The following is a 25,515-nucleotide window of genomic DNA, read 5'->3' on the forward strand; positions in this document are numbered from 1 at the left end:
GGTGGGGTTGGGGTGGGGGAAAGCATTTGGGAGGAAGAAGACAAACACCAGTTCAGAAATTCAGACAAAGGTGAGCAGGAGCTAGTCTATATCCCCAGGTAAGAAAACGTGGGCTGACCCTAAGGTTGGAACATTAGTTTCAGGAAAGGGAGCAACAGGAAGAGCAATGGCTTCTGGCCAGGACACAGCACCCCAGGGGCCCTTCACTTGACGGCAGTAGTGGTGGGGCTTCTCCAAGCCTGCCATGGTCTTCCTTGGAGACCCCACAAGGGTCTAGGGAGATGTCCTCCAGCGAGGAGAAGGCAGGGGCTGAGAACCTCAATCTGGGGCCTCTCAGACTTTCATGCATTGGAGAAGGAAATGGCAGCCCACTGCAGTGTTCTTGCCTGGAGAATCCCAGGGATGGGGGAGCCTGGTGGGCTGCCGTCTATGGGGTCATACAGAGTCGGACACGACTGAAGTGACTTAGCATAGCATAGCATAGAGCTCCCCAGTGGATGGCAAGTTCCCTTTGCTACTGGACGGTGGCCAGGGCCCCACTCACCCACACAGGCTGTGCCATCCTCGTTGGGTTCATAGCCCCGACTGCATCTCTTGTTGGTCCGGCACCTGTAGCTTCCGTACGTGTTGACACACACGGGCTTGTCTCGAGGGCACACGAACGGGAACTGGATGCATTCGTTGGTATCTGAAAGGCAAGGGGAGCCACTCACTGGGGGACTTGCTCTGGCTCTGCTTCCCCACTCCCGCCATGACCTTGGGCATGGCCCTTCTTCCTGGGCCTCAGCTTGCTCAGTCTTCTTGGCTGGCTCCTCCTATACTTGACCTTTACACCTTGAGGGCACTCATGCTTTCCTGGGTCTTCTTTTCTATCTCCCAAGTTTCTCTAGGTGGTCCCTTCACATATGGATGATTCCAGGCCTCCTATCTCAAGCCATGACCTCTTCCTGAGGCTCCAGACTCATGAATTCTACCATGCATCTCAGACTTACTGGGTTGAAATGGAACTCTAGATCCCCCGGCCTTCAAGCCTCTTTTGTCCCCTGTTCCCATCCTCCCCAGCTCAATCAAGGCCACCATCAGCCTCTTGGCTGCTTAAGCAGACATTGGAGAGATTCCTGATTCTTCCAGTTTCCTTAATTTGCAGGTGATTTAACAACAGATCCTGTCAATTCTGCCCCATTGTACCTCTCTGTTCTGACCACCTTCCTCTCACTCCTCTGCCACCAGCCTGTCCCCAGCCACCAGCAGCTCTTACTTGGATTTCTGCTGCTGCATTCTCCCCTTCCCCTGTCCTGCCACCACACCTCCATCCACTCCCCAGGCCTCCTGGCTTCCCTGCTTCCTCCAATCCTATCTGCAATTCAGCAGCCAGGTGATTGCTGAAAATATGAACCATACCATGACATGCTCTTGCTTAACTGCAAAGGGCCCTGAGAACAAAGTCCAGACTCCCTTCTGGGGACTCAAGATCCTCCCTGTTGTGGCATCCGGCTTGTTCATCCTCTCCCAGCACTCTGGCCTCGTTCTTGTCCATTTGACACAATAAGCCTTTCTCCTGCTGCATGGTCTTTGCTCCCACTCTCCCCTCTGCTGGGCAAGCTCCTCTCTCTGCTCTTTCTATGGCTGGACCCTTCCTGTCCTTTAGGTCTCAGCTCAAAGGTCCTCTTCCTGCCCACATCTTCTAGAAGAGTCTTCAGAGAGCACCTTGCTTAAAGGGTTCTTAACTCATCTCATCCAGCTCTTGGGCCACGTGGTTTGTGGTCAGTCTGCCCGACTAGAATGAACACCCTTCCAGGGAAGGTGCCTGACCTGCACCCCCAGCTCCCCACGTAGGGTGCTGTGCAGGAGGCACCCAAATGTCTACTGGGTGATGAAATGAAGAGGCGGCTGCACTGTGGAGGTCATGGAATCTTCCCAGCACATGGGGGAGATGCTGGAATTTCTGGGTCTGGGCATCATCTGTTAGAGTGGCCATGGTGGGGACATGAGGAGCGGAGGGAACTAATTTCTTCCTCAAGCCACCCTTTCAGCCATCCTCTCCACTTCTGACCTGTGGTCCTTTGCCCAGGCAGCGCCCTCCATTGGAACACTTTCTCCCTACTGTCTGGTGGACTCCTCATCACCCCTCAGGTCTCAGCTCAGACCTAAACTATCTCTGGGGCACTTTCTTGGACCCTCACTAGACTGGCTTAGCACCACCCCCACCTTTGTGCTCCCATAGCACCCACCCCCCCACAAGCCTTGCCCAGGTTGTGTGGTCAATCTGTTTCTCTGTGCACCCCTCCCACTGGGTCTAAGCTCCAAGAGGGCAGGGATTATCTCATTCACTCTGGCATCTCAATAGCAAACCATTCACCTGGGGCTGATGAATGGCTGCAGAGGGGACTTGGGAAGAATGCTGCCTGAGCATGTAAGGGCAGGTGGAGTCCTTGGTCAGACCCCCTGCTGGTCCTTAGGATGGAAGACATGGGGTTGAAAGTCTCGGTGCTGAGCCTCTTGGCTACCTTGCCCGTTCCAGGCCTTTGAGAGGTCTTAGGAGGTCCCTGGATCCTCACAGAGCCTGGCTGTGCTGCAGTTACCTGCCCCCCAGTACTGCAAAAGGCTGCAATCTCCCTTCTGAGCTGTGACAACATGCCACATCCTAGTTTGCTCCAATGCCCCCTGGCTAGCCATGCCCACTCTTGCCTGCCAGCCCCTTTGCTGGCTGCTGTGCTGGATGCAGGGTGCATGCCCACCCACCATGGCTTCCAGGAGCGAGGCCTCCCTGTGCGCTCTGTCTAGGCAGTGTGTCTCCTCCCGGTGATTGTTCTCTCTGTATTCACAGCAGGGAAGTGCTGCCAATTCCCAGAGCTGTAGTGATTCAGCCTGCAGGTTGCTACCATCACTCCCACCTTGCCGAGTTACCTGGCGGTTGTCTTGGCATCAGGAGCCCCAGGGACAAACAACACATTCCCCTTCTCACCGCTCCCACCACCCCTTGTCTGCAACCTGAGTCTTCCAAGTCCCAGGCTGACCCTCCCCAATGGCCTCTGCCTTGTCCTCTGGTACCTGCAGGCAACTTACCCGCACAATGGCCATTTTCCTGCTGGGAGAATCCTTGGCCGCACTGCAAGATGGGCAGAAGCAGAGACACTAGTGAGTTGAGAAGATCCCATCTTAGGTCCCCTCCCAGTCACAGCCACAGAGCAGCTGTCACCCTGACCCCACAATAAAGGACTGCTCGCAGCTCTGAATCAGGGAGAGCCCCTCCTGCCAGGATTCCTTTGCACTGATCAGAGGAGACTCAGGGGGAAGGCCAAGAACAGAGCCTGTACAAACTCCTGCTCATTTCCCTCATGTGGGATCCACAGGCCTGCCCCGTGACCCCCAACAGAGTCTGTCTCTCCTATGGCATCACCTGAGACAACTTGGGTCTCAGGAAGGCAAAGTGTAAAGAGGACTGGATAAGCTCACTCCCCACACCCCTTTCTCTGAGCACCTTCCCCACTCCTGGGGCTGGGGCGCCTGTGAGCCAGGCCATCACCCCACCTTGGGCAGGGCTGCACAAGAGGTGGACATCCCATCCAGAGGAGTGACTCAAAGGCTTTGCAGCTGGAATTTGATCTAAGTGAGGCGGAGACAGAGACTGGGGAGCCTGGTCACTCCAGGCTGTGGGGGCTTTGCTAGGTTTCTGTGGAGGTCTCAGCAGCCTGGTGGCTGGGGACAGTGGTTGGGACTCAGAACACTTTACACAAGACAGAAAATGTCGACTGTTGGAACTGACGAATGATGGGGTGCTGGTGAAGATTACTGGGGCAGGATAATGCTCTCCCCACAGAGCCAATGCACTAAAAAAGAGGTCCATGAGCTCCTGGGGCCACCAAACTGCCATGGCTCTAGCTCATCCCGAGTGTCCCTTGAGTTTTGTGAGCTTCCCTGGAACCTCCCTGTAAGTCCCCTTGTCTGTATGAGTTTAAGTGGCTCCTATTATTTGCAATGGCGTGATCCTCTCTGGACAGGGGCCCAGAGCTCTTCCTAGGAGTCTGCAGAGGTAACGAGAGGCTGTCAGAGCCTTGGAAAGAATCAGAGATGAAGCAGGAGACCTGAGGCCAGTCCTTAACTCTGCTCACAAATGGCTGTGCAGTTTTGGTGGGTTCTCTTTCTTGGTCTCAGTTTACCTTCTCTGTAAAATGGGTGAAAAAAAAATGCTTACCCTTCCAACATGCTAGGATTTCTTTGAGGAGCAGAAGAGCTGTGGGTGTGATAGTGGTGTGGAAACTACAATTGGAGGGGTCACTACGAAGCCTGCCCTTTGCTAAGAAGATTTCCATCATTCTAGAAACAAAGTCTACAATTCCTGGGAATCCAGCTTCAGCCCCCAGGGTTGTGGGAGGGGCCTGCTTGTTTGGCTCTAAGGTCCAGATGCCTCTGCTCACCTCCAGGCTGGCTGGGTCCTGAGGTCTGTCATCATCCAGGGGATAGGGAATCTCCAGCACTGAGTTCATCTCCGAGCTGGCCACGTTCCTGCTGGCCATCTTGCCATCTGGCCATGTCACCTCCACGCTGCTGGCTTCATCCTTCCCTGTGGGAAGAAAGGTGAAATGATCAGCTGCAGAGGAGAGTGGGGGCTGGGGAGGGATTCTCTTCAAGGGTGTCATCATTCATTCGTTCATCTGATAAAAAACATGATCTGAATACTGTTCTAAGTGCTGGGGAAATAGTGAACAAGGCCGACAAGATCCTGCTCCTTTAGGACAATGCCGTCCAAGAGAACTTGCGTGGTAACGGTGATGTTCTCTATCTATCTGTCAGCTGCGGTAGCGGCTAGCCATAGGTGTATGCTGAGCTCCGGTGTGGCACTGGCGTGATAAGGGACTGGATTTTAAATTCTATTTAAAATAGAATTATTTAACCACTCACCTAGTGGCTACCATACCAGACAGCGCAGTTCTAGAACTTACATCCTAGTGGCTAGGCCAATGGGCAGGAGGCTGTTTTGGGGAAGAGGGTTAAACCTGGTAGTAAACTTTGGAGTCCTGGGTTCAAATCTTGGCTGTACCATTTACCTAGCATGTTGGGAAAGAAAGAGTGGGGGTGGGGCATCTGGGAGACCTGGGGACAATGATCAGCTTTACAGCTGATTTGCTTTTTAATATTGGGTGTATTCCATTGATTTGTATCTAAACTGATAGCTAAAGTCTGCAAGGGGCCGTCACTGGGAAAGTCCCTGTTTTCAGGGAGCTTCTACTCTAGTGGGGATAGATAGGCACACAGATGAACCGATAAACAATGCCAGATATTGACAAGCTCTGTGAAGAAAACAAAAATCGGGTGATGAGATAAAGAGGAAGTAAGAGTTACTGGGGGCCTTGTCTAGTCAAGGTGATGAGGGACAGGTTCTTGGGGATAAGGTATTTGAGTTGAGCTCCATATAAAAGCTGAGGTGACAAAGGGCACAGGAGAAAGACCAATCTGAGAAGCAACAGTGAGAACTGGACATGGAACAGCTGACTGGTTAAAAATTGGGAAAGGAATATGGCAATGCTGTATATTGTCACCCTGCTTATCTAACTTATATGCAGAGTACCTCATATGAAATGCTGGGCTGGATGAATCACAAGCTGGAGTCAAGATTGCCGGGAGAAATATCAATAACCTCAAATATGCAGATGATGTCACTCTAATGGCAGAAAGTGAAGAGGAACTAAAGAGTCTTTTGATGAGGGCAAAAGAGGAGAGTGAAAAAAGTGGCTTAAAACCCAACATTCAGAAAACTAAGATCACGGCATCCAGACCCATCACTTCATGGCAAATAGCAGGGGAAAAAATGGAAGCAGTGACAGATTTTTTCTCTTTTTGGGCTCCAAAATCACTGCGGACAGTGACTGCAGCCATGACATTAAAAAGACACTTGCTCCTTGGAAGAAAAGCTATGACAAACCTAGAAAGTGTATTAAAAAGCAGAGACAGCACCCTGCAGACAAAGGTCTACACAGTAAAAGCTATGGTTTTTGCAGTAGTCATGTCTGGATGTGACAGCTGGACCATAGCGGATGCCGAGCACTGAAGAATTGATGCTTTCAAATTGTGGTGTTGGAGAAGACTCTTGATAGTCCCTTGGACTACAAGGAGATCAAACCAGTCAATCCTAAAGGAAATCAACCCTGAATATTCATTGGAAGGACTGATGCTGAAGCTGAAGTTCCAATTCTTTGGCCACCTGATATGAAGAACCAGCTCACTGGGAAAAGACCCTGATGCTGGGAAAGATTGAAGGTAGGAGAAGAGGGTGGCAGAGGATGAGATGGATAGATAGCATCATCGATTCAATGGACATGAATCTGAGCCAACTCCAGGAGATAGTGAAGGACAGGGGAGCCCTCTTGTGCTGCAGCATGGGGTCACAAAGAATCGGACACAGCTTAGCAGCTGAACGACAACAACAAAGCCGAGATGTTTACAGAAAATAATGGTGGTGAAACTCAGGGAATATTCATTGTGAATCCATCTGCACACATCCTTAAAGCAACGTGTTACATCACTGGCAGAAAGCAGGTTGGAAAGATTTATCAGGTGTTTAGGCGTCTTCACAGCCGGCCCCGGCTTCCTGCTTAAAGCAACAGGCCTGTCACTGAGACAAGGTCAGGCTAATGGTGATGGATTGGGGTGAGAAGAGCGGGAGCTGGGCCTCACCTGCTGGGAGAAGCCTTTCTCCAGTCAGTCACCTGGGAAAGAGGGCAGCGCTCAGTACAGGTGGGAGGGATGCTGCAGCCCCTCATTGACACCCACCTGGGCTGCCTAGACATGGGCTTGGTGCTCGGGGCTCCACAGACTTGCACACTCCCCCAAGCATCAATCGAGGGCTGAGAATAAAGTCACCCACATTTGCGTGCCACGTTCTCCTCAATGCGTATAGAGACTGTCACAAAACAAGGGAAACTGAAAAGTGCCATCGAATTTATAGCAGCTTTTGGTCATTACTGTCCACCAATGGATTTTCTACAATGATCACTGCGATGGGGGCGGAGGGTGGTCTGTGAAATATTTTGCGTATGAACGGGGTTCCTGTATTTTAGAAAAGGGAGCAGGGGGAGAAGGGGGTTATGAGAAATGTTTTCTGGTTTAATAGAGCCAACCTCAGAACCAGTAAGCCATGGGCCTGGAAGGGGTGAGTCTCCATGGGGAAAGAAGCTGCATGCCTAGACTTTAGGGGAATCAATACAGAGATTCCAGTATTGGAATCTATCTCTACCTCTGAGGTCCCCCTGGGGTCGGAGCTAAGACAGCACGGTGTGGAAGGACCCCACTGCAGCTTTCTCCCCAAGTCCCAGTGCGTCAGTCTGGAGCTTCCAGAGAAAGGTGCATCTTGAGAGCCACACTGTCTACTTTCTGAGCCTCCCTGGGCTTGCTTCTCTTCTGCTCCCTCCAACCCAAGGCCTCCAGAGAAGTCTCTCCTCTGGCCATCATGAATTAATAAGGGCAGGGACCAGCCACCACCCTCCGGAAGTGTCAAAGGTGAGCAGCCCCCTGCCCCTGTGCCTGCAATGGGGCAGCAGCACCAGATAGAGGTCCCCTGAGCAGAGACCCCCACATGACCCAGAGCCCCCAGACAGGATGCAGCTTCTCTCCCCATGGAGGTTCTCCCCTTCCAGGCTGGGGGTTTGCTGGTTCTGGGATTGGCTCTATTAAGCCAGAAAACATTTCTCATAACCCCTTCCTTCCCTGTTCCCTCCTACCACAATAATTTATTTTGGGGAAGGGGGTGAAAATAGGATTGGGGATGTCAACTGCCCACTCTTTTTCTGTTTGGAAGTAGTCTCTTGAGGTTCAAGAGATTTGGCATGTTTAGGGTGTTCAGCGCCCAAACTAAGTGGCAGATGTAAAAAGTAAACATTTTTCTATTAAAAAAAAAAAAGGAGACAAAGAAGAACAAATGTTTCTCGCCTAAGCCAACAGAGCAGCTACACAAATACATTTTCCAGCCTGACAGAAGTGCCGCAAATAACTCAAGAGCTGCCGAATATTCATAGACAATCACAAATTTACATCCTGCCTCTGAATCCTGCTTCCTCTCTTCCTCCAGACCCAGGGATTGGCAGGACTAGGATAGAAATCAGCCATGGGGAGGGCACGTCTCAGTAGGACTCACTCTTTTGTTACTGATTATTTGGGGGCCTCAGTTTCCTCATCTGTAAGATGGGAGCTCTAGCCTATCCAGGAAGGACAGTCTTTTGGATGTGAGCGCTGCCCCAGCCAATTTTGACCCTCAGCATCCCCATCATCTCTTAGACATGGGGGGCATCCTGCAGTTCCCAAAGGGCTTCCCCTTGATGCCAGTAACGTTACAGGGTATGCACTCCAAACTGCAGGCAGTGATTCTTAGTCAGGGCACTGGATCCTCATAGCAGCCCCCTGAGAAAATACTAGTTTTATAATTTCCATCTTAGAGTCAAAGGGGATGAGACTCAGACAGGTGAAGGGAATTGCTCACAGCTACCCAGAGAGGGAATGTCTGATCCTGAAGCCCGCACCTGCGAAACCCTTGTTCTATTGCCCACCTCCCCGCCCATGACCAAACCACCATGGACCAAGCATCATGCAGGGAGCTGGGATTCAGCAGGAAGGAGACAGACCTAGGACCCATCCTGGAGGAGCTGAGCCCTGTGGGGGCAATGAACACAGTGATTATGTTAAAATAAACTGGGAAAGTGCACATATAGTATGGGTACCACTTGGTGAGAGAGGCGGGTGTTAAAAGTCATTCTGTTGGAGGATGCAGGAGGAATAAGAGCTTGGGAGGCACAGAAAGGAAGGGAAGGGAAGGACGTTCCAGGCACAGGGTACAGAACAGGCAGAGGTATAGAGATATGAAAAGGACATGCGTGTTGAAGATCAGGGAGCAGATCAGAGTGGGCGAAGCAGGGTGTGAGCTTGTGCGTTAAGTGGGGTGGATGGGAGAGGAGATGGGGAGGGACTTGGAACTCTCGAAGGTGTGACTGATTGAAGCCTCTCAACTACTCCACGAGGGAGAATTTATACCCACTCCCCCGATGGAGACACTGAGGCTTGGCAAGGTGCAGGGAACTGCAGGTGTTTGAGTTCGGACTGGAACCCAGGCTCCTGCCCCCAGGCCGGGCCGTTCCCTTTGCCCCAGAAATTTCAAGTCTTCCCGCAGCTGCAGAAGCCAGGGGGCCCGGCCACCAGACACTACACAAGGACAGACTTTAAGTTGGCCAGACTGCCGGGCCTGTATGTCTGGGAGCAGAGGAGGCCCCATTAAGAGCAGCAGGGAGTCGCCTCCGGCAGCTTTTAAAGGACAAAGGCCAAAGAGGCACAGAGAATTGCGCTTTTCAGAAGAATCACAAGCAAAACAGATGGTGGGAATACAGTTGGTGGAATATTTTTGCACTTTATTAAAGCCGTTTTTATGTGGGCCACTGAATTTTCCTTTCCTAAAAGAGCACCAGCCGGCTGGGAGGCAGCTCTGAGTCACTTGCGAACAATCAGCTGAAGGAAGGAGGGGTGTACGTGTAGGGGATGGGGGTGCCAACAAAGCCTGGGGTGGGTTGGCCCAGGGAGTGAGCCCAAGTGGGAGGCTGGCGGAGAAAGGAGATTATTGGCGTTTGTTTTCATGTATTAGCTTTGGTAGAGCTGCCTTAGCTCCCTGCTAGCTCAGAACCAGAGAGCCTGGGTGTGGGCTGCACGGGGTGGGTGTGGGCTACATGGGGTGGGTATGCGGGGGTTGAGATGTTGGGGTTCAGAGCAACCCGAGTCCAGCAGGGCACTCAACAGGGACTGTGAGCAGAAATGCTCGTTTATGAGGTTGGCTGGCCGTCTGCATTGGGAGGAGCAGGGGAAGGGCAGGACAGGGTAGGGGATGGTGGAACGAGGCCAGGGGGCTCCCTGAGCAGGGGTGCGTGGGATGGTTTTACAGGATGAAGCTGCAATGCACAACAGAGTGGCCCGCTGAGAACCCCCTGCCCCTTGAAGCATGAAACGCAGCAAGGTCCCTGAGTTTTACTGTGTGATGTGATGCAGTCTGGACCCTTAGGCATGCACGTGAGGGTCTGAGAAGCTGAGTCCTCTAAGCACAGCTCAGTGCTGACCAAGCAAAGGCCCACAGCATGGGAAAGCACTGGTTCCCCAGCCAGTGGCTCAGGAGCTGAGAGGAGCTAGCCAGGTATGTGGGGGAGAGAAGTGCCCCAGGGAGGGGGCTGGCTGCGGAGGGGCACATGTGTGCACCCACACGTGTCCATGGACAAGCCCATCACCACACTTTGCTGCAAAATCCGGAGGAGGCAGGGGTGGTTTTGGAGGCAGGAAGGAACAGGGTCAGAGGGGATGAGCAGGAGCATTATGGGTGGTGGAGGAGGCTTCCTGCAGCCCTCTGCCCTCCTGCACAGCCTCGGGGGGCCCCACATCTTCTTCCTAGTCCTACTGACATCAGGACAGCCCTTTCTGCATTCCCATTCTGGACCTTCCCCTGCTCACTGCAAACACCACAAAACAAACTACTTCGGCCCGGAGACCGCCCTACTGTCCGTCAGCAGCAGCCTTGCTAAATAAATTATGAATGCAGCCACACAGCAAAATACTGTGCAGCACTAAAGGAAAACAAAGCAGACATGCACAGGCTTGGAAAGATGTCCAGGATATACTTACTGTTAAGAGAGAGGGGGAAAAAAGCAAGTTTGGGAATGATAGGGAGAGTCTAATAATTTCCGTTAAAAAAGCTTCCGAGGCATATTTATTTATAAACGTGCTCCTGTGTATTTTACATGCAATAAAATCTTATCGAAAAGTGTGGAATTGGGAAGAGGCTGCCCCAGACTACCTACTGAAACCGCTCCCGGCTTGTTCCCTTCTGCGTTCCTAATTCCTTTACCCTGTTCTGCATTTTCTTTTTTCATAGCACTTACCGTCTTCTAACCTTTTATATATTTACCTAGTTGTTATGTTTATGAGGTATCACATGTGACTCCTCGTTCCACTAGAATGTAAGGTCACCCATAGCAAGGATCGTCCTTCGGTTAGTGTTTGGCACATAGTAGGTGCTCAGTAAGCAGCAACTAAATGGGTCACAGGACCCTGGGGGAGGGTGAAGAGAGAACATTTCCTTTTTGCTTAATATTCCACACGTAGCGGTGAGATTGTAGGTTATTTTTACTTTCTTTTTTTATGGTGTTATATTTTCTAATTTTTCTATAATCAATATGCATTATTCTTGCAGTCAGAAAAAAAAAAACAAAAAACAAAACTAAAGCTTTCTAAAAAAATTGCAAACGCGCCTCTCCCTGCAGGGCTCTAGGTGCCAGTCTTGTGCCCCTGGAGAGGCTCCTGGGCTCCTCCTCCTGGTCCTTCCTCCCCAGCAACGCCCCTCCCACTGAAAGCTGAGCCTGGCTGTGGCTTTCCCGGCTCAGCGACCCCCTCCACTCTGCTCACCCTCTCTGCGTGGCTCTGGGAGCTCCTGAAACATTGGCCCTGGCCTCCCTTTTCAGATTCTGCTCCCACCAGACCCTTCCTGTCCTGTGGACATCGTGAACACTCTCACTTCTGGCCTTTGTTCAAGCCAGGACAGCCCCCGGATGCCCCGCTTTGGCCCTCATCCACGCCTTACAAATTCCTACCATCCTTCTAGACCTAGTTCAAGGCCCACTTCCTCGCTCAGAGCAGAGTGGGTTTCTCCTGTCTCAGTCCTCTCACAGCCTCTGGGCCAGTGTGATGGAGCACCCAAATCTGCTTGCGACCAGAGCTCCTGTGTCCATCGGCCTCTCTCATGGGACTGCGAGCCTGGAGGGCAGGGAGCATTTCCTTGTTTCATCTGTCTCTTGGCCACATCTCTTGGTTTCCCCTGCGTCCCATTTCTGTCTCCTTATTCTTCTCTCTTTCCGCAATCCTTCCTTCCCATCTGGCTTTCCCACTGGTTCCCTCTCCTCCTGCCCCACTGCTGGCCCCTCTATCAGTCAGGAAGGCCTGTGCTGTGCTGGATCCATGAAGATCCTTCTGGATGTGGGGCTCTCGAAGCTGCAGGGGTGGAGCCTCCTGCCCCTCGCTGTGTCCCTGGCTGTTGGCCCTGCTGCCTGCTGAGCGGCCTTAGAGACTCTCACTGCAAGGCCCACAGCTGATCCACTGGGGTCGGTCTCCAAGTGTAGTCTTCCTTCTACGCCTCTCTGGGAGTGGATCCATTGGCAGGGGAGGCTGCAGGGGACCTGTGGAGCAGTCTGAACCAGAGTTCAGACCCAGAACAAACCCCATGGCGATGTAGAAGAGCAAGGATTGGCAGTCTGGGCTGTCAGGGAGTCCCAAGCAGGAGCAGCCTCCATAACCCTGAGCTGTGGAGGCAGACAGTTGGGAAGAGTCATGGAGGCTCTTGGGACGCTGTGATACCATCAAATGATCCTGCCAAGGCTTCCCAGCTGAAGAAGCAGGTCCATTCTGGCAGGGACTGACACTGGCCAGAGAAGAGGCCCAATAAGACCCATAAGACATACCTCAAAATAGCAGAGGCAGCTCAAGGGGAGAGGGGAAGAAGAACCCAGCCCCAGTCCTGGCCTCAACATTGATTTGCTTTGTGAGCCTCAGTTTCTTTATCTGTACAATGGGGTGTGGGTTGAGAGCCAAGCCAGATGTCTGGATAAACATCCCACCTGTGAGACCGTGGCTGCCACCGTGGTGTGGATGGGCTCACTTGGGTCATTTGGTAACTGAGGGGTCGTGGATGTCCAGTGAGAAAGGGGCAGAGCAGGACCCTGGCTGGCTGCGCACAGAACAGCTATGGGAGTCCGGCAGTCAAGTCATAGTGGTTAAGACGCCAGACTGGGGTGTTCAAGGAGATGGGGGCCAAATCCAGTCCTCCCTATCTTCTGGAGGTGTGACTTAACCTCAGTCTCAGTTTCTGGACCTGTAAAATGGGGTTATGATTCTTAGTTCATCCTGTGGTGCCGAGAGTGGAATAAGGTATCTTCGTAAAGCATTTAGACCAGGGTCAGGCATACACTAAGCACTTGATTAACGTTGACTACTACTATATCGTAAGAGAGGACTATGTATTTAAAAGTCACCTAGGACTTCCCTGGTGGTCCGGTGGCTGAGACTCTGAGGGGGCCCAGGTTTGATCCCTGGCTGGTGAACTAGATCTTGCATGCCACAAGTAAGACCTGATGCAGCCAAATAAATAAATAGATACATATTTAAAAATAAAATAAAAGTCATCTTGTACCATCAGGGCCAGCAAAGTAAACGGCTGCCTTAAAAGTGATAGACTTCCAACTCCGGGCTGACCCACCCAGGGTGAAATAGCCTGAGAAAATGCTCATATAACCAGGCCCTGGGTTCCCTAAATATTTATGCTTCTTTTTCAGATGACATAAATATTATGTGCTGCCTATAAAAATTGGAAAACACATACACACATACACAAAATATGAAAGTGAAGTGTTAATCACTCAGTCGTGTCCAACTCTTTACAACCCCATGGGTTGTAGCCTGCCAGGCTCCTCTGTCCATGGAATTCTCCATGCAACAATATGGAGTGGGTAGCCATTCCCTTCTCCAGGGGATCTTCCTGACCCAGGAACTGAATCTGAGTCTCCTGTATTGCAGGCGGATTCCTTACCGTCTGAGCCACCAGGGAAGCCCAAAATACTGAAGACAAAGTATGGAATAAAATAAAAATCACCTGCCCAGTTAGGTCTGGATTTGAATCTCAGCTCTGCCATTTATGTGACTGGGGAATGTTTAATGGTTCTGATCCTCAGGTTTCCCATTTGTAAAATGGGGATAAATCATGCCCACATCAAAGGGTAATCACGAGGATGATGTAAAATAATAAGAGTAAAATGTCACCACACCTAGAACAAGAAAGAATTACCATACGGATCCAGCCACTCAAGGAGAACCACTGTTCACACTTTTTGCATTTTCTTTTAGTTTTTTTCTATGCCCATATGATGTATATATAATATTAACATACACATATATGTTTGTTAATTTGAGACCGTATTGCCTATTCTTTTTATGTTAATATCATGAGGTGCTAACATAAGGGGGAGGGTATCTGATTTTGAACCTAGGTATATTTGACTCAAATGGTTTCCCTTCTTTTTTTTTAATACTTATTTTATTTTCCATTTTTGTCCATGCCACATGGCATGTGGGATCTTAGTTCCTCAGCCAGGGATTGAAGCTGCACCTCCTGCAGGGGAAGCACGGACTCTTAACTCTGGACTGCCAAGGGAAGTTCCTTAAATGTTTTCTTAATCGTTGTGTTTTAGTAAAGACACTGTTGCCCCCATGCCCCACCCCATAGTGTTTCTCGACACTTTTTCCATTACCGTGCTTCCTCCCCAAGAAGGCCTTTTATGACTTTTCCCCTCTAATTCCCTTCCGTAGTGCATTTCTTTAAAAATGCTTTATTTTGAAAGAATTATTGATTCATATGAAGTTGTAAAAGATAGTACAAAGTGGTTCGGTATGTCTTTCACCCAGTTGCCCCCATATACCTTGTTACATATACCTTATCTAACTATAATCAAAACCCCCATATACCTTATGTTACATATACCTTATGTAACTATAATACAACATCAAAACCAGGAAGTTGACATCGGCACAGTGTGTGTGTATCCGTTCTTTGTTTTTTATCACCTGTTGAATCATGCAGCTCCCACCACGATCAAAACACAGAACTGCTCCATCACACGAAGGCCTCCTTGGGGTTCTCCCTTTAAAGTCATACCTACCCCTCCCCTTTTCACCACTTCTAACCCCCAGCAACTACTGATCTATTTTCCATCTCTATAATTTTGTCACTTTGAGAATATTATATATATGGAATCAATAGTATGTGACTTTCTGAGACTGACTTCACCCCCCCACCCCTGCCACTCATCATAATACACATGAGAGCTATCCAAATTGCTGCATGTATCAATGGTTCATTCCTTTTTATTGCTGAGTAAGCTTCCCTAGTGGCTTAGCTGGTAAAGAATCCACCTGCAATATGGGAGACCTGGGTTCGATCCTTGGGTTGGGACGATCCCCTGGAGAAGGGAGTGGCTACCCACTCCAGTATTCTGGCCTGGAGAATTCCATGGACTGTAAAGTCCATGGGGACACGATTGAGTGACTTTCACGTTTCAATATTCCATGGTGTGAATGGATGGCCGTTTGTTGACCCATTAACCCACTGATGGACATTGAGGCTGTTTCCAGTTTGGGCTATTAGAGACAAAGTTACTATGAACAATCATACATAGATTTTTATGTGGACATAAGTTTTCATTTACCTGGGATAAATGCCCAGCAGTGCAATTGCTGGATCTTACAGACTGAGCGACTTTCATAGTAGTTGTACAGTATAGATTTTTTTTTGTCATAAAAGAAACTGCCAAACTATTTTCCAGAGTAGATGTACCAGCAATGAATGAGAGATCCAGCTTCTCCACATCCTTGCCAGCATTTGGCCTCGTACCTTTTGTTACTTTAGCTATGCTAATAGATGTATAGTGATATTTTATTAATACCACAGGTATACTGTGTATCTGTTGATGTTAATATGTGTATACACACAGATACACTACACATATTTATACATACATAATGTGTGAGTGCTCAGTCGCTCAGTTGTGTCTGACTCTTTGGGACCTCATGGACTGTAGCCCGCCAGGCTCTTCTGTCCATGGGATTCTCCAGGCAAGAATACTGGAGTGTGTTGCCATTTCCTTCTTCAGGGGATCTTCCTGACTCAGGGATTGAACCCATGTCTCCTGCGTCTCTTGCACTGGCAGGCAGATTCCTTACCACTGAGCCACCTGGGGATCCCATACATACATATATATATATATACATAAAAGAGTAGACGTTTTTTCAATCCCCCTCTCCCAGTCAAGAACCTATTTTTACCTTCTTGGGGATGGCATCACCGCCATGCTTCTCCCGAGCCTTCTAGCTAAGAGAAGGCACCCAGGGTTTGCTGAGACACTTTAATTACTGAACCAATACCCAGGCATCTGGAGAAGTAGCTGGTGTGGACAGGTTTGGTGTAGCCATTGTTTGAAGAACAAGGCCATAGCCTTGAACAAATGGAGAATTAAATACTCTGACCCCAAGGTGAACTGCTTCCTCAGAGGCACTGGGATGGGGACCCCAGCAAGAAGTGGGCCATAAAGAACCTCCCTTCTGAGTTCAGGTTCATCTCAAAGCAGGGTTGCCTCCAGTAGCTGGTGGTACCTGAAAGATGCTCAGGCTGTGAGCCCTGCATTTCAGCGGGCTCTGCAGAGCCCTGCATCCCACTGCCCTGACAAGAGCCCATGGCACTCCCCAAACCCCCTTACCCCTGAGCCCTGACTCACCCAAGCCAAAGTGAGCCACGGGCTCCATCTCGCACAGGTAGCCTGAGCCCCCGTCAATGATCCTCAGGTGTGCCCCGCTCTTCTTGGTGTAGAGCACGACCTTGGCACCCCTGGCGAAGGCCCCAAACCGGGTTCGTGGCACCACCCTCAGCCAGTTGTTGCTGAAGCCCTGTAGCAGGGGAGGAACACAGGTCTCGGCATCAGCCGGGTGGATGGAAGGATCAGAGAGGAGGAAGAGGGGAGAAGAGAAGGGGCAGAGGAAAGAGAGGAGGAGGGAGCCAGGCAGGGAGGCTGAATGAGGCAGACCGACTGATTGAAGTTTGCCGGGAGCAGCTCTGGAAAGAGCAGGGAAAGCCAATTTTGTGTCTTATTGTTTAGTCACTCAGTCGTGTCTGTCTCTTTGCGACTCTGTGGACTGTAGCCCGCCAGGCTCCTCTGTCCATGGGATTTCCCAGGCGAGGATACTGGAGTGGGGTCACGTTTCCTTCTCCAGGGGGATCTTCCTGAAAACAGTTTTTGGAGATGTGCCAAAGGAAGGAGAGGGGCAGAAGACTTCTCTGAGAAGCAGCCCTTCTCGGGGGCTTACTGACTGTCTGGGAACTCATCTGCTTCCTCCCTGGGATGTCCATTTCCTGCCACTCTGGTCAAACAAGCACCCCGGGCTCCTCTGTTCTCGTTCATCCCAGGCCCTGGGGAGCATGCCAGGCAGGGTTCTGTGGGTCCCAAGGTCCAGGCACACCTGATTCCCCCGGAAGACGGACAGCGGCTGAGCCATGGACTCTCCGTGGGACAAGATGAGATCCAGCATCCCGTCTCCATCGAAGTCGGTCACCACGCCTCCTGCAACAGCACAGGTTTCAGTCTGGCCATCGGCCAGGAGACCAACAGGAGAAGGGGTCCTAACCTGGGCCAGCCCACGCCCTGAGTGTGAAGGAAAGAGCACAGCACTGGGGCATGAAGCCTGGACCATGAAGCTGCTCTCCTTCTCACAGCTGCTCGTGATAGGAATTTGTGGAAGTCGGGCGGGGGTCCCTTTCCTTCCCCTGGACTTTTGCAAGGAGAGTGTGGGTGCAAACAATTTGGAAGATGAGGGCTTCTGTCTGGTCTGTTATACATAATACAGACATGTGCACAGTTTTTATCAATCTATCACATGTTTGCACATACTAGTCTCCTTTTCGTCCTCACTACAACCCAGAGACACGAAGAAGGCACATGCAGTTATCCCCACTTCATGGGTGTGGAGAACAAGACCCAGAAGATGGAGCACCTTCTCCAAGACAATGGCAATGGCAGGGCCGGGTCTTAGGCCTCCTGATCCAGTGCTCTTTCTCTGCCACCAGCCTGAATGCCAGGAGGGGTCAGACTGCAGGACCCCCAGCCTCTCCTTTCCCTCCCCTCCCGGCACAGCATCAGCAGAGACTCTACTGCCCATGTCTCCCCACGCCTGTGACCCCACAGCCCTGGGGCTGGGAGAATGGACCTTTCTCTCCTCTGCTTCCCGCCTGGCACTCCCAGACCCCTCCCCGCTCCCACCCCAGGGACCTCAGCCTTCAGGGTGGGTGGGGACAGGACAAGCCAGGCTCTGGGGCTTGCTGCAGCATCCCTGCTAAGGGCAGCACTGAGCTGGGGGAGAGCAGGCTGGAGCCCTCAGATGTCCTCACCTGTGCCCCGGCCCTCGGGCTCCAAGGCATCGCCAGGGTTGAGTTCCTCGATGAGGGGGTCGCCGTGCTCCCTGTGGATGACGCTGCAGGAGGGGAGACAGGCAGTTCATGGATGACCACACGTGGCGAAGCCCCAGTGGGCCCTCTGGACGTGGGAATCCACTAACTCCATTCTCCATGCTCTGAGCACCCTGAGACCCTGCCACCTGCGCACCGACAGAGCCACTGCTCACAGACCCTGTCTACACCCTGGCTGTGCCTTTCTCGGGTTTTAATTTATGTTGGTAAATATCGATTTTTCCTTCTCTAATGGATGAATTATAGACAGCCTGGGGAAGGGCAGGTGATGGATGGAGAAGGGGCAGGGACGCAGCTACCTTCAGCTGACCTTCACTTTCCTTCATGTGGCCCTGGGTTTTCGAGTTCTGGATGCTACGTAGGGTCCCACCCCAATTCAATGCCACCTCCTCCACACCCTCCCTGATCGTCCAGCTAGAAGCAGTGCCTTCCTGCTCTGCCTCTGTCGCTTTCCTGGCCTTTATCACTTTCTGCTTCGGGTTGAAGCTCTGCATGAATGCATCTCCTCAGTTAGACTGAGTTCTTTGCAGGCTGGGACCGCGTATTCTTCTTCTTTGAATCTCCTGCAGCATCTAACGATGCCTGGTTCTCAGGAAGCTCCAAGTGCATGTCTGGCCTGCAGGGAGGAATTTCGGAGGCAAAAGGGAGGGAGGGGTCCCTTTGGGTTGCTGGGGTTCTATTTTGCACTCTGAATCGTGGTAACATTTGCTGTAGACAAGTCCACTGTGAAAGTGCTGCTCTTCTTGCACTTTGAGCTGAATGTTGATGATGGCCTTAAGCTTCCTCTCCAATTTTTCTCCCTCGTTAGGGTCTTGAAGCCTTGGGGGCTCTGCCCTGGCTGTGTGGAGCAGTTTTGGGGTCAGGGTCAGGGAAGAACCAGGAGGGATCTTTATCACTCTCCCCACACATTGCAGGTGTGGCTTGTTGCTCAAATCACAGGGTCACCAGAGGGCTGTGCTGTGGCCAGTGCTTTCTTTTAGGAGCAGGTCAGGGTTCCCTGAGCCGGAGCTTCTGGGGGCTGGACGGCAGAGGGGGCTGGCAGAACTGCAGGGTGGGTGTAGGCTAGAGCACGTACCCTGGGACGTGTCCTCTGTCCACATGCGGCAGCTGCGCGAGCACACGCTCGTGTGCAGCCTGGCCAGGGAGCAGCAGGCCTGGCAGCGCGCTTGGCGGGTGTGCCGGTCTGCTGCAGGTGTACACGCCTCAGCCGGCTAGCACCCACGGTCCCTTTGGCCATTCACGTCCTGTAACCTCTGTCACCACTGGGCAGAGACACCCTGGAGTTCAGGTGACAATGCAGTTAAGGGTTCCTGGGGGAGAAAGCCCAGAAGTGCCAGTGCAGAGCTGGGCAAACTCACCCAGATTTGGGCAAACAGGGCAGGCTTCTCAGAGGAAGGGTCAACAAAGCTGAAACCAGAACGATGTCCATGTCACTCAGAAGAGAAAGAGGGGCAGAGGGTGTGGGCAGCCTGAGAGTCCAGGCCCGGCCCCGCCCAGAACTGAAGGAAGCTCAGGGTGTCTGGCCCTAAGGGTAAATCGGGAAATGGAGAGTGACAAGGCTGGGGACAAAGCCAGCCTGCGGGATGTGTCAACGAGAAGGTGGTGGCGGTGGGGGCTTCTAAGGGGTTTATGTGGAAGAGGGGTGTGGCCAGAATTGCATTTTCAACAGCTTGCTCTGTGGAACTGGGCGCAGAAAGGCAGCTAAGGAGCGGGAATGTGCAGGGGTGGAGCCATGGGAACAGAGCAGCACGGTAGGCTGTCAGTGGTGCCACTATACACATCCCGCCTGGCCGGGGAGAGTCCCCGCTCCTGCCCGTGCTCCTGCCATTATTAACAGGGTCCCTGCATGCTTGTTTAGCACCTGGTGTGGGCAATGAGTTCCCCGGTTTCCCAGGCATCACTGAAGGACTTGTGGACTCGAGCACAGCGAGGTTTTGCATCTCCAGTGACTCCTACAAGGAGCCCACCATGTTCATTTCAGCAACAGGTGACAAGCCCGCTTGGTGTGGGGTAGGTGGGGGCTCAGCTTCCAGAGCTGCCAGCTGAGTGGTGGCCCCAGCCAACTGCCACAGGGACTCAGGGCACAACCACGTATCTGGGAAATGGCTTTCCTGCTGCTGCGTGGAGGTAGACACACTGACCCTTGGGGTGACCATGTGGTGGGGTGACCATGTGGTGACCACGTCTGTGGACAGCCCCGGCCAGCCTGCCCTCGGGATAGCCAGAGGGAGGACGGGGATTTGATGGAGGCCATGCGGGCAGGGGAGATGCCTGGGTTCTTGGGCTACAGAGACTCTCCGGTGCTCAGGGGACCTGGTGAGGGACAGTTTATTAGCCAGAGAAGGAAAGCAGTGTCTCTGTTAATGAGCAATTGATCTTCCACAATTAATCTGGAAGTTGTGAATAAGCTTTTTGCGAGGCACCTAATTAGTAAATCTGGGGCCTTCGGGGGGTGATTACAGCTGGTCAGGATTGATGCTTTGTTAATAATTATATTTTAAAACACACTTAGTCACAGCCCTTGCCTTTTATAAATAGTCGGGGGCCCTCCTGGGGGAGGGGGTGGGGTCTTGGGGAACCGAGCAGATGATGTGGCCCATTTCCTGCATCCAAGGCCCTGGGCCACCCTCCTCTCCCCACCTGGTCCTGAGGCCCATTAGCATGTTTCAGGCCAGGAACAGGGCCATCTCTGGCCACATGGGTCCTGAGGTTTGTCCCCCAACAGCAGCTCTCCAACCTCAATGTGCTAAGAATCACCTCATGCCTAGCATATGTGTTAAAAAAGACAGATGTCTGGGCCTCAACCCTGGAGATTCAGATCCGGGAGATCTGGGCTGGGCCTAGAGATTCTGTATTTTAAAGAAGCACTCCAGGTGATTCTGACACCAGTGGTCTCTGGACCCTGATTAGAGAAGTGCTGCCTTGGAAAATCTAACCCCTCCTTCTTACATGCAATGCTCAGATGCTTTCACTCTTGTCCACCACTAATTGTCTCATCCAGCATTTCCCAAAGGATATTTTGCAGAGCACCAATCCCAAAAGCAGAATGTCTGAAAGCAGTGCCCTGTGGTCAAATCTATTCGAAATACTCCATCCACCTCTCAGAGCGTAAGATACTCAGAGTCATGTTAAGGTTATGAGAAGTCCTGTAGTCAATACACCTGTCTTGGCTTCATCCAGGTGCACCCAGATAGATTTGGCTCTGGGACTCCTTTGGATGGTAGAGTGGAACCTGGCTTCTGTGTACACTTAGCCCAGGTTCCCCCCTCCCCCACCCATTTCCACCCTCTGCTAACAGCAGGAGGCCAGCTTCCTGCCATTCTCTCAACTTTTCAATCAATTCCTGTCCTCCCCCCTTCTCTGCTCCTTCATCAGGGGACCTGCCTCCTCCCTTCCCTTGGAGCTCCTCTTCTGAGTCCTAAACCTTCCTCCCTGACCCCACTGCGAAGGCTGAGTAGCCACGAGCCGGGCTGAAGCATCTACCGGAAGAGGCGGTTGGCTGAGGAGCTGCGGTGGGCGAAGTTGTTGAAGAAGACCTCCAGCTCCTGGTCATTGTCGAAGTCGGCGGCGATGACTGTGCGGACAGGGGAGGGCATGGAGAACTTGGGTGAGGCGATGTCCTGGGGGAGAGAGGGCTGCAGGTCAGTGGACAGAGTGGGCCAGGGGCCGACTCCCACCACCCCTGTGTGTGCATGTGTGTGCGTGCCTGTTTGTGTGCAAAGATAAAAACCCACGCTAGCACATCCTCTATCATCTTTCCTGTGAGGGCTCCAGGGTGCTGTGTTTGGGACCACATGAACCCCAGGCTGCTTGCAGGAGATCAAGGAGGTAAGAGGAACAGTCCAAATTCACACCAGGGAGGCGCCTTGCTGTTCTCTGGTGGGGACCACACGCGGCCCTTCCATCAGCCACTCGAGGCAGGGCTGACATGAGCGTTCCCATTTCACAGGCAAGGTAACTGAGTCCGGGAGAGGAGGGAAACTGCCCATTGTTGTAGCTGATGAGCTGGGCCACCGCCTCGCTCCGACACCAGATGCTAGAGGCCCTTTCTAGTGTGTGCCCTTCCTCCTCCACAGCCAGAGGCACAGGCTGGGTGGAACCTGGGAAATCCTGTGTATTGAATCCAGGCCTCGCTGCTGACTCGCTGTGATCTCAGGCAAGCTACTCAACCCCTCAGATCTCATCTTCCTCCTTAGTAACACAGGGATAAGTAACAGCTGCTCAGGCTGTGAGGACTGCATGTAAAGAGCTTGGCAGAGTGGGCTCAAGATGAATTCCGAGGGGTCTATCTTGGCCTTGCCCCTGCTGTCAGCCTCATGGAAAGTGGCAGAGGTGGCCTTCAGCTGGGTATTGCTGCCTCTATTATCTTTTTTCTTGGACTCTTGATTTTTTTTTTTCTTGAGACATCCACTTTGGGACTTGCAGTATCAGATACCTCTGCCCAGGGCTCATGAGGAGACCCCAGACCCAGGACAGCCCAGCAGGGACCTCCAAGTGCTGACAGGGCCTTGGTGGGCCTGGCAAAGGGTCCCATGTAAGGGGCTTGACTTTTAAATAGAAGAAGAGCCATATAGGGAGACCTTTTTTTTTTTTTTTTGAGCAGACTATCCATTCCAGGTGGGTTTGTCCCTTAAAGACTTAGAAACCTGTCTAAATTCCAGGGCCCATGTGGGGAGACTGGGAAGGACACATGGGGGCTTCTGGGGGTGGCTCCCTGCCCCTTGGCCCCAGGCTTCCTGCTTCAGGCCCTCTTCCCTGGTGGCAGGAATGAGCTGCCTGCTCTGGGTTGCCCAGGGAGGGAGGCTGTCCCCATCAATGCAATCACAAGGCTGATTGAGAGCCTGGCCAGCTGTCAAAGGTGGGCTGAACATGGCCATGAGAACTGGTAACAAAGAGACCTCAGGACCTTGAAGTCGTTATTCTATTGATTCTGTAAAAATGGAAACCTACATAGGCCCCTTGGGGTTGCCCCAGCTGGATGCCCGGGCTTCCAAGATAATGTATGTAAGATGCTTAGCACAGCTCCTGGCACACGGAAGGCGCTTGATAAATGGGGCCTCTATTATTATTATTATTGCTCCTGTGAGCCCTGGGCTGGGCTGTCGAGAGGGCTGGTTGACATTTGGGGCTGGATCACCCTTTGTTGCGGACTCGCCGGTGCCTTGTAGGATGTTTAGCAGCACCCAGTCCTCTGCACATGAGATGCCAGTAGCACTCGATCCCACCTGTGACAACTGATCACGTCCCCGGACATCGTCAAGTGTCCTGGGGTGGGGACAAAACCACCCCTGATTGCGAACCTGGGTTGGAATAAAAAGCTGAACAGAGATAAAAATCACCCAGGATCCTAGGATCAGCTGTCCCGAGTTCAGGGTGTGCCTCCTCCCCACCCGGACAGCCTGGGTCTCACGCCTCTGCAGGGAGAGAGTGGCTGGGCCCGAGCACGCCGTGTGGCTACCTTCAGAGAGGCGGCTTGTGGTGGTCCCGCAGAGAGAAGGTCCCTGGAGACTTCCCTGGGATCATCAAGTTTCTTGCTCCCTTGGGGGCTTTTGGCAAGACTACATACCTCCAGAGCCATCCTGACTCCTGGAAAGCATCTCTAACTGTCCCATGCCCTGCATCACCTTCTCGGAGAAAGGCCCAGTCTCAAGCTCATTAGCCTGGTGGCACCTCCCTTTCTGCCACCGAACAGTCTTTCTGAAGAATTCTTGGCATCACAGACCATTGATAGCTCAGGGAGGGGGCACAGAGAGGGGTCTGATGTCACCTTGCCCACCACCTGCTGTTTGGCCAGAGGGGGCAGCTGTTGGGAGCTCTGTGACCTCAACCTACCCTGACCCCCACTCCCACTGTACCCTTGGCCTGAGCGTCAATTTGAAATGCTCAGGCCCGGGCTATGGGAGAAGCGCTCCCAGTTCAGACAATGAAACCCCTCTCATGGGGCCTTTGCCCTGACTCCCACCTTGGGGGTTGCTCTCTCTCCTCTGCTAATGACCATGCTCTGGACACTACAGACAGCACAGCAGCCCGGGCTGGCTGGATGTCACCTTCGCTGTGGCCACCCTGCCCCCAGGCTCTGCAGAGTCTGCTCACCCTGGTGGGAGTCATAGGCGGATAGAGGGTGGGGAAGTAGGAGAGAGGCCCCTTCTTACCCGAAAGCGGACCTTCCCGTGGGCACTCATTTGCAGGTAGAGGCGGTGGGGGCCATTCCAGTTGCCATAGACGATGTCCACTTTGCCATCACGGTTGAAGTCTGCCAGGGCGACTCCGCGCCCGTGCTGGTGGGGGTCGTCCACACCTAGGAGGAAGGGCAGGAGCCCTCAGGGCAGCCCTGTAGGCTCCACAGACACTTGCCTTGTCGGGGGTTGAGGGTGAGGGGGGCGGCCTGGAGAGCAACCAGGAAGGATGAACCTCATTGTGTCCTGATTCCTCCACAGGGGTAGAAGAGGGGGAAGCCGTCTGGTTGCAGAGAGAACCAGAGACTTGTTTTCAGGATGCCTTTGCCCAGAAAGTACTATTTTTTACTTGGTTTTGGGGTAGCATGACTTTGGGGAAGGAAACTTGTGGAGATCCTGGAGGACTTAAAGCCTTCCCCAGCCACCCCTGACATGGGGATACATTGAGTTGATCAGCACTCTTTTGCTTAAATCTCAGTGATTCCCCAGTGCTCTTAAGTCAAGTTCAAATTCCTGCCCACCTTATCTGTCTTTATCTTGCCTTCCTCACATGCACCATTCATACAGGGTTCCTTTCATTCCACAAATGAACCAAGCTTTTTTCAGCTTCTGGGCCTTTGCCTAAGCTGGTCTCTTCTCCTAGAATGCTCTTTCCCCAGCTTATGGTTACCTGGCTCCTTGTTTCTCTTCTGCTCTCAGCTATAATGTCACCTCCTCAGGGAAGCCTTCCCTGATCACTCCCATAAAAACAGCCCCTCCCACCGAGGGGTGGGCTGTTCATCCCAACAGCCTCCCATTCTCCTCCGTTGTGCGGATCACAGGTGCAATCATGCTCCATGGCAGGGTCCAGTTTTTCTACTAGACCGTCTGCTCCATGAGGTCAGGGTCTGTCTTCTTGCTCATCTGTGTTCCCACAGCATCTATCTCAGTGTCTGTGGTGACCTGGCAGTTTTCTGTAAATACTTACTGAATGAAGAGACATAAATACTTTGACAGAAAGCACCCGGGGACTTTGGTGACAGCAGAGGAAATAACTGCTCCGTGACTGAGAAAACCAGTTTGCCTTGTGAGATCTGTGGGGGGAACTTGTGTGTCCAGGGTCACCTGTTTGCATTGTGCCTGCATCTGCCAGGGGCCAGTGGGACTGAGCTGATCCTCGGGGAGGACAGAGGCTAGCTTTGCCCAGAGGGGTGGCCTGACCTCCTGGCTGCCCCTGGCAGACATGATCCCTCAGGCCAAGGGCACAGCTGAGAGGCAGTGGAG

General features: G+C 52.3%; 1 protein-coding gene across 2 annotated transcripts in view; it reads right to left on the minus strand.

Moving 5' to 3' along the window:
• CRTAC1 (cartilage acidic protein 1) overlaps positions 1-25,515 on the minus strand; it is a 152,074-nt gene that overhangs the window by 854 nt on the left and 125,705 nt on the right. For both annotated transcript variants that reach the window (XM_010833086.1, XM_010833085.1), the window contains exons 7-14: positions 24,229-24,374; positions 21,560-21,696; positions 17,999-18,081; positions 17,074-17,174; positions 16,335-16,503; positions 4,419-4,564; positions 3,067-3,109; positions 545-688 (exon numbers count right to left, since the gene is read on the minus strand). In XM_010833086.1, the coding sequence (XP_010831388.1) occupies positions 545-688; positions 3,067-3,109; positions 4,419-4,564; positions 16,335-16,503; positions 17,074-17,174; positions 17,999-18,081; positions 21,560-21,696; positions 24,229-24,374 (969 nt within the window). The remainder of the gene's footprint in view (positions 1-544; positions 689-3,066; positions 3,110-4,418; positions 4,565-16,334; positions 16,504-17,073; positions 17,175-17,998; positions 18,082-21,559; positions 21,697-24,228; positions 24,375-25,515) is intronic.

The sequence above is a fragment of the Bison bison genome, unplaced genomic scaffold (assembly GCF_000754665.1).
Source record: "Bison bison bison isolate TAMUID 2011002044 unplaced genomic scaffold, Bison_UMD1.0 scf7180017862979, whole genome shotgun sequence".
NCBI classification, from domain to species: Eukaryota; Metazoa; Chordata; class Mammalia; order Artiodactyla; family Bovidae; genus Bison; species Bison bison.